At 35.7% G+C, this 12,467-nt stretch overlaps 1 protein-coding gene across 5 annotated transcripts in view; it reads left to right on the top strand.

The window, feature by feature from the left end:
* The window catches only part of MAP3K20 (mitogen-activated protein kinase kinase kinase 20), a 206,603-nt gene that overhangs the window by 95,705 nt on the left and 98,431 nt on the right, over window positions 1-12,467 (top strand). For all 5 annotated transcript variants that reach the window (XM_064286992.1, XM_064286991.1, XM_010602818.3 and 2 more), the window contains exons 4-7: window positions 2,276-2,377; window positions 7,441-7,506; window positions 11,616-11,644; window positions 11,763-11,900. In XM_064286992.1, coding sequence (XP_064143062.1) covers window positions 2,332-2,377; window positions 7,441-7,506; window positions 11,616-11,644; window positions 11,763-11,900 — 279 coding nt within the window. In that variant the 5' untranslated portion in view covers window positions 2,276-2,331. The remainder of the gene's footprint in view (window positions 1-2,275; window positions 2,378-7,440; window positions 7,507-11,615; window positions 11,645-11,762; window positions 11,901-12,467) is intronic.

Genomic DNA, 12,467 nt, shown 5'->3' with positions numbered 1-12,467 from the left:
GATTAGAACCGTGCTCCATAGGGTTTTCCATGACTGATTTTTTTGGAAGTAGATTGCCAGGCCTTTTTTCTGAGATGCCTCTGCATAGACTTGAACCTCCAACCTTTCAGTTAGCAGCTAAGAATGTTAACCATTTGTACCATCCAGGGACATCCCACAAAGAATACATGTTCTTTTCAGGCACACACAAAACAGTCTCCAAGATAGATCATAAGTTAGTCTGTGAAACAAGTCTTAATATATTTAAAAGAATAGAAATCATACAAAGTATGTTCTCCAACCATAATAAAATTACATTAGAAATTATCAACAGAAAGAAATCTGGAAAATCCCCCAAACATTTGTAAATTACTCAATATATTTTTAAATAACGAGAGGAAAAAATCACAGTGGACATGTAAGAATATTTTGAACTGAAAGAAAATGAAAATGCAACATATCAAAATTATGGGATACAGGTAAAGCAGTTTTTAGTGGGAAATTTATAACTTTAAATGCCAGTATCAGAAATGAAGAAACTTCTTAAATCAATAAACAAAGTTAACAAACTACCAAAAAAAAAAAAAATCAAAAGCAAGTCAACAAAAGGAAATGACAGCAAAATCAAAATCAGGAACAAAAGAAGGGACAGTACTACAAGTCTACAGATTGGGAGAAAATATTTGCAAATCGTGTATCTGATAAAGGATTTGAATCCAGAACAGATAAAGAACCCTTACAACTCAATAAAACAAACAACCCGATTTAAAAATGGGCAAACTTCAGACTTTTTCTTTAGAATATGTACACGTGACTAATCATTAGTCACTAAAAAAACAAAAAAAAAACAAACTAGTTGCCACTGAATTGATTCCAACTCGTGGTGACCCTTGTGTGTCAGAGTACAACTGGAGAGTTTTTCAGTGGCTCATTTTTCAGAAGTAGATCGCTAGGTCTTTCTCCCAAGGTGCCTGTGGGTGGACTTGAACCATTAACCTTTGGTTAGCAGCTGAGTGTTTAATTTTTTGTGCCACCCAGGGACTCCCATTAATCTTTAGGGAAATGCAGATTAAAATCACTATGAGATGCCATTAAAATTATACCTACCAGAATAGCTATAATAAAAAAGACAATACCAAGTGTTTGTGAGGATGTGGACAAGTGAAACCCTCCTAAATTGCTGATGTGAATATAAAAGGGTACAGCCTCTTTGGAAAGCAGTTTGGCAGTTTCTTAGAAAGCTGAACATAAATTTACTATATAAAAAAAAAATTTACTATATGACCCAACAATTCCACTCTTAGGAATCTACCCAAGAGAAGTGAAAACATATTTCCACACAAAGAAATATACACAAATGAATGTTCATAGCAGCATTATTTATAGCCAAAAACTGAAAACAATCCAAATGTCTATTTAACTGGTAAATGGATAAACAAAATGTGCTAAATTCATACAATACTATTGAATACTATTCAATGATAAAGAGGAACATACTACTGATACTTGCTACAACATGGATAAACCTCAAAAACATTGTCCTAAGTGAAAGAAACCAGATACAAAACACTACATATTGTATGATTCCATTTATATGAAATGCCCAGAAAAGGCAAATTCATAGATAGAGAGAACCGAGCACAGGATTTGGGCAGGAGGGAACTGTTTGGGGGTGATGGGAATGTTCTAAAACTGGATTGCAGTAGTGGTTGCCCAGTTCTATAAATTTACTAAAAAATCATCTAACTGTACACTTAAAACGGGCAAATTTTATAGTATATACCTCAATAAGTATATCAATAAAGCCTTTTTTTAAAAAAAATGGGGGGGAATTTTCTGGCTTTATTTTCCTTTTGTGTTTAAATTTTGAGGGATCTTCTAAACCCTGATGCAACAAGAATTTATTTGATATATTGTCACATAAAGTGTGTGATTTACATATTTAACATTATCTGATAAGGATAAGAATTTTTAAAGAAACAGCTGTATTTACCCGAATGCTTTTGTTCAAATATACACTTCCAATACTACTTTGCCTTTCTTGATTCTGTTTAATTGGTTTTTTATTTCATCCCCAGGTGAAGTTTTACTGTTCATTCTATGTTAGTGGTCTTGTCTTTGACAGATCATTTTCCAGGCTGATACTAACTTTTAGACACTACCAGAATGAAACAATTTTTGTATACTTTTGATGTCTTTTGTTAAGTTCTTTAACACATTTTCCCAATGAAAAATAGAGTCTTATTTCTGAAATACAATTTGGTTTTAATTGTATGGTTCTTTCCTTTAAAAATAGAATATGCTTCTCTGGGATCACTCTATGATTACATTAACAGCAATAGAAGTGAAGAGATGGACATGGATCACATTATGACCTGGGCAACCGACGTAGCCAAAGGTAATAATGCTTCGTTGTATTCTCATAGAACTGGCGGGGAGCATTTCCCATACTGAGATGGGAACTGTGTCAGAGCATTTGTTATTCTGTGTCTTTAGATGTTCTTTTGTCACATTAAAAGTAGTAAGAATTCTGCAGTTTATTGTACAAATAATATTTTAGGTCATTGCCTTTCTACCTCTGAATTCTTTTTCTCTTTTCCTTTATTTCTTTCTCTAAAATCAAGTTCCAACAAAATCAGCAAACTTCAGGGCAACAATTTTTTCCATGTTTTGTGACACTGTCATTGATTGGAATTATGGAAGGATGATAATTCTGTTGCTGTACTACGGGTCTCTGTTTAGACTCACTACCCAGAAAAAGTGATTTATTGTAGGATTAATTCTCATTTTATATACGTAATAATATGCTAAAAATAGCAATTACTTGCCAAAAAAATTTTTGTTGTTCCTGCCATATGCAGATAATTCAGTTGTTATTTCATATTCAATATAAACTTGGAAATCATCTTTGGAAATTAAGTAATTTTAATATATAAAATCCCTAAAGTATCAGCCAACAAGGTGCCCAGTTCTTTTTCCCTCATAAATTCCTGCATAAACTCTTTCTAAAGTAATTCAAATTCCATTTGTTTTTATCTTTTTTTTTTTTTTTTTTTCCCTAACTGAATGTTTCTGAGTCTTATTTATAACTGTCAAAGTGCTTTGGAAACAACTTGATCTAAGTAATGAGTACGGATAGTTACATTTGGATTCAGGGAAAGCAAGCATGTCCAAGTTTTACTGGAGCAATTAACTGCTTTGCATTTTACTACTGTGTTCTCTACAAGCATCTCTTTATAAAACAAACGTTAATGCACTTGTTAAGGGGAGCAAAGTCCCTTTGGAGAATTATCTTGTCTGCTTTGCTTCATCAACACCTGACAAATTTCAAACAAGGAAAGTGAAAAAAAAAATTTTTAAGTTGCATACTAGATGATGCTGCTGAATGATACTTCATTACCTTGTAAGAATAATAAACTCTCCATTTACAGTGGTGTACTTAAGGCTTTGGCTGTGCTAATTAACTTAATTGTGTATTCATGTGCCAGGTTTCTCAAACCAGCCTTAAAATTTCATATTCTTCAAGCCATTTTCATGTATCATCTTAGCCACTTGTCTTCATGTCAGTAGTACACAGGGACCACCTGTTTACATGCAAGGTGATGTGCTGTTATTGAGAACTGTGAAGCATTGTGGAAAAACACTCACATAAATGTGTATGCATATACAGGCAGCCTTGGCTTACACCACTTCACCTTGCAGACATCTGCATTTAGGGTGCTTAGTCAATTATACCCATGTTATTACTTAATGGCACTTAGAATGGATAGATGGCAAACAAATCAACAGATATCAGTCACTCTGCTTCCTGCTGGGCTCTACTTAAAGCTTCCCTGGCTCCCAGCCTGTAAACCTCTTTCCTTCTGGTCCTGTCTCCAAACAATTCTCTGTCTGAGGGGCCAGTCTGTTGACTCAGGATCAGTTCATTCATTCTCCGGGGCTTCTCAAGAGCATGGTCACACTGTATCTGAAGGACAGGGGAGAGAAGGAGCAGAACTAAGTTAGCAAAGTAGAAGCAGAGATAAAGAATAGAGGAGAAAATGGGAGTAGACCGCAAGACAATGTTCTAACCTTAAAAAAACCTACAAAGTAATAAAATCACTTTTGTGTGGCTGGTTCTAACATGTTTGACCTCAGGTGAAAACAGTGAGACAGAGAAGAGGCTTGTTTATTTACAGTCACGAGTTTAATATTTAACAGTAAAAAATCCTTTAAAATGGTCTAAAAAAAAAAAAAATGAGTGCTTTAGGAATGGCTTCAACCTACTCTGACAGCTGCGTATAGAACTTGCAGGTCAAATAGGAAGGCTTGACTTGTTGATTCTGTTTCAAATTCAGCTGTGTACCTTTCAGTTTGACCATGATCGAAGCCACCGTTTGAAACTTGTTGACACTGAAGCAATAATAGGTTGAGAAATCAAAGAATGAATAATTTATTTCAAATAAGAGTTGATTTATGCATTTCGAAATAGACATTACTTCATAGCATTGCTGCTCAAAGGATACTTCCTCAAAGCAGAAAAGTGATCCTCTTATTTCTGAGGGGGAAGAAGAGTGGAGGGGGCCTGAAATCCCTGTAAGACAATCAGCAGCGAATAAAAGGAACCAGGCACAGCAGGTAAACCTGGATCCAGTCTCAAGATGGTCACCAGATCTTCCACAAAGTCTCCTCGGTGACACCTGTCACTTTTTTTTTTTCCTTATGATATCCTGAATTTCTTAAAACTGATAAAGGTATTTTTCAGTCATCTTGTTGTTTGCAATGAAAATAAGGCAGGATTGTAGATGAGTATAAAAACAAATAGAACTTTCATTGCATTACTGCCATGTTTATATATACTAAACACCTTTAAAGTGTATACTATACATTGTACACAAATAGTTATGGTACTTTTTCTCATAATAATATCTGCCATGGGGAAGAAATTGCCTGTATTTAAAGCTTATATGCTTAACACAGTTTTTATTTTTGAAATCTTTTCTTGTCAACAATTGTAGAAACTATCTTTCTATACCTTTAATATGAACTAAAAAGATTCTACCTGAAAAATTATTCAGGAATTTGATTTTAAAGTAAGAGACAGGTAACTATGACATTCAGTCATAAAGATTATTAAGCGCTACTGAAGTTGTGGAGCCCTGGTGGTACAGTGGTTAAGAACTCAGCTGGTAACCAAAAGATCAGCAGTTCAAATCTACCAGCTGCTCCTTGGAAACCCTACGGGGCAGCTCTTCTCTGTCCTGCAGGGTCTCTATGAATTCGAATCGACTCAGTGGCAACAGGTTTGGTTTTTGGTTTACCCAAGTTGTAGCAATTGAATTTTCAGTTTGGTAGATGTAGAACATCATATTAAAAAAGAGATTCTTTTTATTCCAATTACATCATGTTTAGGATCATTTAAATTACTGATATTTTTGTTAATTTAACTCTTTTTAGTGATATCCTCATACTTTTTTTGTTCTTTCATGGCTCTTCAACATATAAACATTAGAATAGTAAAAGAATAATAGATTATTTTAAAAATTTAACGATAGATTATATTTATGAGGATGGTTCATTAATTAAAGGAGCCTGCTTTAATTACGAGGGCCTACTTATTTCATTATTTAGAAAAAACACCTTGTGTAATAAAGGGAGAGGAAATATTTCAGTAGACAGATGTACCTTTTCTTTATTCTAAGGGGGTAGATGATACATAAATACAGAAAAAGAGTTGAGCACTACTTAGGAAGTAAACCTGCAATATGTGTCCTTTAATATATATATATATTTTTAATTCAAAGTATGAAAACTCTACTTAGGTTGTATATACCTAATTTACTGAAATAACTGGATTTACAGCCTAAATATGTTGGAAAGAATTTTGAAGAACATTTAAATGTAGATTATCTCAAAGATTTATCCTTGTAAAAGGGAATAAAATATGTTGTAAGTACAATGTATTTTTTTATCTGAGGATCATAAAATTCTTAACCAAACATCACTAATGAATCCTAATTCCCCATACCTACCCCACCTCCCTGGTGGCACAGTGGTTAAGAGCTTGGCTGCTACCCAAAATGTCAGCAGTTCAAATCCACTGGCCACTCATTGGAAACCCTCTGGGGCAGATCTACTCTGTCCTATAGGGTCACTATGAGTTGGAACCAACTTGATGGCACCTAACAACAACAACAACAAACCCCACCTCTACTCCCAGGGCTTTGCTGGAATGAGTACTGAGAAAATAAACCAAACTACACGGGGTAATTGTAGATTATCCAAATGAAAACTGAAAACCTTGGTCAGAAATTTGGTTAATTTACAGCTCAACCTGTACAAGGCAGGGTCATGGAAACTCCATAAACACACCCAAACTCCTGAGGGGTTGGATTGCTGGGCTGAGGGCTCTGGCGACCATGGTCTCAGGGAACATCTAGCTCAACTGACATAACATAGTTTATAAGGAAAATATTCTACATTCTACTTTGGTGAGTAGCATCTGGGGAATTAAAAGCCTGTGAGTGGCCATCTAGGATACTTCACTGTTCTCACCCCTTTGGGAGCAAGGAAGAATGAAGAAACCTAAAGATACAAGGGAAAGATTTGTCCAAAGGACTAGTGGACCACATCTACCATGGCCTCCACCAGACTGAGTCCAGTACAACTAGATGGTGCCTGGCTACCACCACTGACTGCTTTGACAGGGATCAAAGAGAGAGTTCCAGACAGAGCTGGATAAAAATGTAGAACAAAATTCTAACTCACAAAAAAGACCAGGCTTACTGGCCTGACACAGACTGGAGAAACCCTGAGAGCATGGCCCCCGGACACCCTTTTAGCTCAGTAATGAAGTCACTCCTGGAGTTTACCTTTCAGCCAAAGGTTGAACTGACCCATAAAACAAAATGAGACTAAAGGGCACACCAGCCCAGGGGCAAGGACTAGAAGGCAGGAGAGGACAGGAAACTGGTAATAGGGAACCCAAGGTTGAGAAGGGAGAATGTTGACATGTCTCGGGTTATTAACCAATGTTATAAAACAATATGTGTGTTAACTGTTTAATGAGAAACTAGTTTGTTCTGTAAACCTTCATCTAAAGTACAATAATAAAAAAAGAAATTTGGCTAATTTAGAAGGCAGTTGCTAGTGGAATACCTTAGTCATGGAGTACTTCTTCCAGCTGAGTAACTATCTTCATTGCAGACTCCAGAATATTAAGGTGCCCTTATAGGGTGTTGTAAGAAGCTAGGTTTTCCCACAATCAAATTAAAGCGCATAAATTGTAGTTGGCATATCAATGTAGAAATATTCTGCCTCTATTTTATCAATCACAGATGAGTAGAACACATGAATTTGGTGTCTGCCATTGAATTCTTTGCAAACACATGAAAGATAAGACTGATGTCTACATTAGAAAGGTAGTGATACAGTGTTGAAAAAATAATACTAATAGACCTTTCTTCCTTCTTGAACAAAAAGGAATGCACTACTTACATATGGAGGCTCCTGTCAAAGTCATTCACAGAGATCTCAAGTCAAGAAATGGTAACGTAGTCACGTATTTTTATTTTTCCTATTTTATTACAAATACATGCACCTATATATCAAAATAATCAGAGTCTGCATAGCTTTTATAACTTTCTGTTTTGACTCATCACTGATACCATGAAAATCTTCTATCTGTCAATGAATGTCAAGAATCTGTAGATCATCTGAAGAGGCTGTGTAGTATTTCACTGTATGGATGTAGCACAGAATGTGAATATTTGGATTGTTTACTTTTTTCTGTGATAAAAAAATGTTAAGCTTAATACCTTTTAATTCAGATTTTTCAACACATCCTTAATTATTTCCCTAGAGTCATTTTCTAAAAGAAGCATTGCTGGATCAAAGTGCATAGCCATGTATTTTTAATTTTTGTTTGTTTTTAGATGGTTCTGTGCTAGCAATATGAGTTTTGTTCTTGTGACTTCTGAATTATTTGGTGTAAATTTTTTATGTCAGTCATGCCCATATTACCTGGAGCAGGACCCAAAAAAGGTCTGCATGTTTTGGAGTTTGGAAAGTAAAGGCTTTCTTGTTCTTCTTTCTCTTTTTCTGTACTTTGTAAAGTTACTTATGGTCATCTATTTTATAATTTAGGGAGTGAGTATTTTAAAACAACTTGTAAGATTAGACATTACCTTCAAGTAGGAGAATGCAAAAGCATTCCATTACGTCACTTGAAAGTTAATGCAGAAAGGCAGTAGGATGATTTAGCTAACCAGAACTAGCTAAAGTAAACACTGGAGCTGGCTACTTTTTAAAAAATCTTGCTATCAATTAATTAGTTGTTTTCACTCTTTCTAAGTGATTCTTATAAGGAGGAGGAAGAACTATTTATCTTTACGTAATCTTCAGATCACTGTAGTCAAAATGATATATGCCAATTGTGGGATCCTTAGAATGGGCAGTTGTGGCAGGTGGAGGAAGAGGACCAGGGAACTGACCAGCTGTACTTGCTCCTACCCAGGACTGTGAAGTTTGTGTGACCCTGCCAGTCTACACTGGCTGATTGTCCTTTTCCTCTTCTGGATCATCACTAATCCTTTGACTCTTCTTAGACATAAGCTTCCTGAAACTAAACACTTTTGATATATAGTTGGCTAACAGGAAGTCCTTAGTAAATTATCTAGACTCCATCAGAAAATATCAGTTTTACAACTTTTAAATTTCTAGCTCAAGCTCAGAATTTCATTCTAAAGTTTTTTACTTCTTTCCTTTCAATCTATTTTATCAGTACGTCTCCCCATGGGAGAAAAACGATTAAGTAAGTTATGGGTTTTGCCATGGCATCACTGTAAAGGCTGTATAACAATAATGTCCCCATTTTTAAAAATCACAATTTGTGTAATTGTTTGATAAGAAAATAAATAAACAGTAAAAGAATATAGACCAGACTTTTGAGTTGTTTTTTTTTTTCCTCCCCCGAGAGAGGGGACTAAAAAGACTTTCATTTTCTATGTTATTTGTTTTTTATAATGTTAGGTTTTTGAATGAGCAGTTGTTAATCTTAAAACGAGTAAAAAGCTATAGATGAACAGAGAGTCCTGGACAGAGTGAGAGAAAAATTATAAAACAGAAAAAATCAAATTCACAAAAAAGACCAGACTTACTGGTCTGACAGGGACTGGAGGAACCCCTGAGACTATGGCCCTAAGACACTCTTCTTACCTGGAACTGAAGCCATTCTCGTTCACCTTTCAGCCAAACCATCAACCATAGACAGGCCCATAAAATAAACAATAATACCTGAGAGGAATGTGCTCCTTAGAACAATCAATTACATGAGATCAAAAAGACAACATTTACCCAAAAGCAGAGATGAAAGGGCAGGAAGGGATAGAAAATCAGGACAAAAGGAAATGGGGAGACTAGGAGGGAAATGGGGAGAGTGCTGACATATGGTGGAGAATGAAACCAATGTCATGGAATGTTTTATATACAAACTATCAAATAGGAAACTAATTTGCTTTGTAAACTTTCACCTAATGCACGTTAAAAAATTTAAATAAAAAAGCTATAGCTATATTTTCAAAAACAACTGAATATAATATTTACAGTATTATATTACATGAAATACTATATATATGTATATGAAAATATTTATAGCTTATCACTTACAATGTCAAATTTACCTTTAGGCTCTTTCTACATATTAGGTCATGCAAAGGTTATATCCTCCACTTACCAAAATCATTAGTAACAACTAGTAAGTATTGGTCATCTACCATGTTCAAGGCACTGTATGGCTTACAAAAGAAATACCAGAAACAGTTCTTCAGAGTTCTGCCCTTGGCTTCTTCCCCCCTTGTGCTCTGTATCCTCCCACTCCTTAGCCCCATCTGCATATTAACAACCCCAGACAGATCTCCTCAATTTCAAAGTGATAAATATATAAATACATCTGCTTATGGGACATGTCCACATGTATGTTTTGAGTGACCTAAAATGTACTGTGTCCCAAACTTACCTTTTCATCTTCTCTCTATCTCCCCTCCCCCACTAAACAAATTTTCTTTTTCCTGCATTGCCTTTCTCAGTAAGTGGCAACATCAGTTTCTCAAGCCAGAAATTAAATAAAAAGGGATTTTAATTTTAGTTTGATTCCAACAGGTTTTGTTCTAACCATTACACCCTACTGCCTCTATTTTTTTTACTCATTTATATATTTATTCAGGAAATACTTATTAAACACCTCTCAGGCATTGTGCTAGACTTTGAAAAAACAGAAACGAATACCATGTAAACTGAGACTTCAAGGATATCGTAATCTAATGTTGTATTTGTAATTCTGCAAGACAGACTTCCCTTGATAGACCTCACTGCCAGCTTAAACATTGAGAAACTTGGTGAACTTTGTTGGATACTCACCTTAAACCACTTGTTTCCCGTGATTCTTAGCAGTTTACACCATCCTTCAGCTGGTTGTGGTTTGATGAGACTCACTGAAATAACCTTTATTAGGGTATACTGCCTCTTTATTTGATTTCATTTTTGACTCCTCCTCTTTCTCCTCCTATATCCAATTATTTACTAAACCTGGTTGATCTGCCTCCTAAATGTTTTTCTACTTGGTCTGCTTCCCTCCTGTCTTTTGCCACAGCCTTAGCATAGCATCCAGATCTCTCTTTCGGACTAAGCGACCTGTACAGTGATCTCCTTGCCTCCAGTTTTATTCTACTCTAATATAGTCTTCACACTACAAATTCAATTATTTCACTCCACTTAAAATCCTTTGACTTTCCATACCTCAGAAAGGCTCTTCTTGACCTGGCTCCTGCCTTCCAAAATCACCAGGCCTTTTCCTCTTCTCCTGACCTTTTGCATAGGCTCACTCTTCTGCCTAGAAAACTACTTTCCTCCCCAGGTCTCCTCTTTCTGGTTGATGTCTATTTGTTCTTCAGGTCTTAGCATAAACATAGCTTCCTCAGGAAACTCTCTGGCCTTCCTAAACTCCCTTAGATATTCCCGCTCTTTGTTTCTATAGCACTCTATTTCTTTCATTACAGCTTATTCCACTTTACTGTAGATGCTTGTGTAATTGTCCCTCCTGTAAGATTGTAAGCTCCATGAGAGCGGGACAACACCAGTCTTGCTCACTTTTCTCTTACACAAGTTAGCACATGACCTTGCAGAGAGTAGGCGCTTCACAAACAGTTGTTAAATAAATGTATGAATAAGTGAATGAATAAATTTTGTCACTGCTTTCAAGAAAAGTACTCTTCAAATGGGAAGGAAGACCATATAGACCATAAAAAGTAATTACCATGAGATAATAATGCTAATGGCATCCTCAGTATCACAGTGACAGTCTAGTAGCAGAACCCAGGTAAAAATTTGCTTCTCATAACTACTGCTCTGTGCTTTTTTTTTTACTGGACAGTGCTGCGTATGGATGTCTTGAAAGCCTTTTTAAATCAGCACCTCAGGGAGTTAAGTTGTTTTGTCTTTTAATGTCAGCTCTCTTTTGCAAAACCCTCAATGCAGTAAATCTTTGATTTTACCTTTCATTATGCTAAACTGAGCTTAGAAATAAATATTTACAATTTTTTTTTTAAGGATAAGACATTTCAAACAAATGAGATGATTGTCATAATTTTTTTTTTTTTCAGTTGTTATAGCTGGCGATGGAGTACTAAAGGTAGGGCTCTTTCTTTTCATTTAAAAATACATATTTGGTAATTTTAGATATGGATTTGTGTGACAATTCTTTTATTAGTTAATAAGTAAAAAGTGATACCTGTTTCACTTTTTCCCAGATCTGTGATTTTGGCGCCTCTCGGTTTCATAACCATACAACACACATGTCCTTGGTTGGAACTTTCCCGTGGATGGCTCCAGAAGTTATCCAGAGTCTCCCTGTGTCTGAAACTTGTGACACATATTCCTATGGTGTGGTGAGTTCATCTCTCATTTCTTGTTGCTTAAAAGAAATTAAAAAAGTGACCAACTTATTATATAAGCAAGCTGCAACCATTCACAATGTAACCCAGGTTTATTTAAGACGCTGATGCGGTTTCTGGTGGAATGCCTGGAACAGTGACAAAAGGGGCAACACTTCCTAATCACTAAAATATGACGAATTTAGTGAAAGTTATTTTTAAAATGTTTACTTTGATCCTCTTTTTGCATTTGAGATATTTTGTCCTGTGTTGAGAAGCAGCCAGGGCCACTTCCAAGAACCAGATCAGATGGAACCTGAAGCAGCATTGTAGCTAATGCACTCCTGAGGAGAGTGCATTTCTGGGTGGACATCTGACTGCAGGATATCCCTGTAATTCAGGAAATATGAGTCATTTGAAACAGGACTTCATTGTAATGAATTGCTCAAACAGTAGGAAACCACCGGTAGAGCTACCAAAGAAGTTAGGTAACAGGAAGTTTTGAGTGTCAGCTATCTGTAAAACACTGATTAGTGAGTTTCTGGAGAGTACGTGGCCTTGCCATAGTTGGTACAAGTCTTA

This window comes from Loxodonta africana, chromosome 6 (genome assembly GCF_030014295.1).
Source record: "Loxodonta africana isolate mLoxAfr1 chromosome 6, mLoxAfr1.hap2, whole genome shotgun sequence".
NCBI lineage: Eukaryota > Metazoa > Chordata > Mammalia > Proboscidea > Elephantidae > Loxodonta > Loxodonta africana.
The sequence above is the reverse complement of the archived record's forward strand: the minus strand, read 5'-3'. Positions and strand labels throughout refer to the sequence as shown.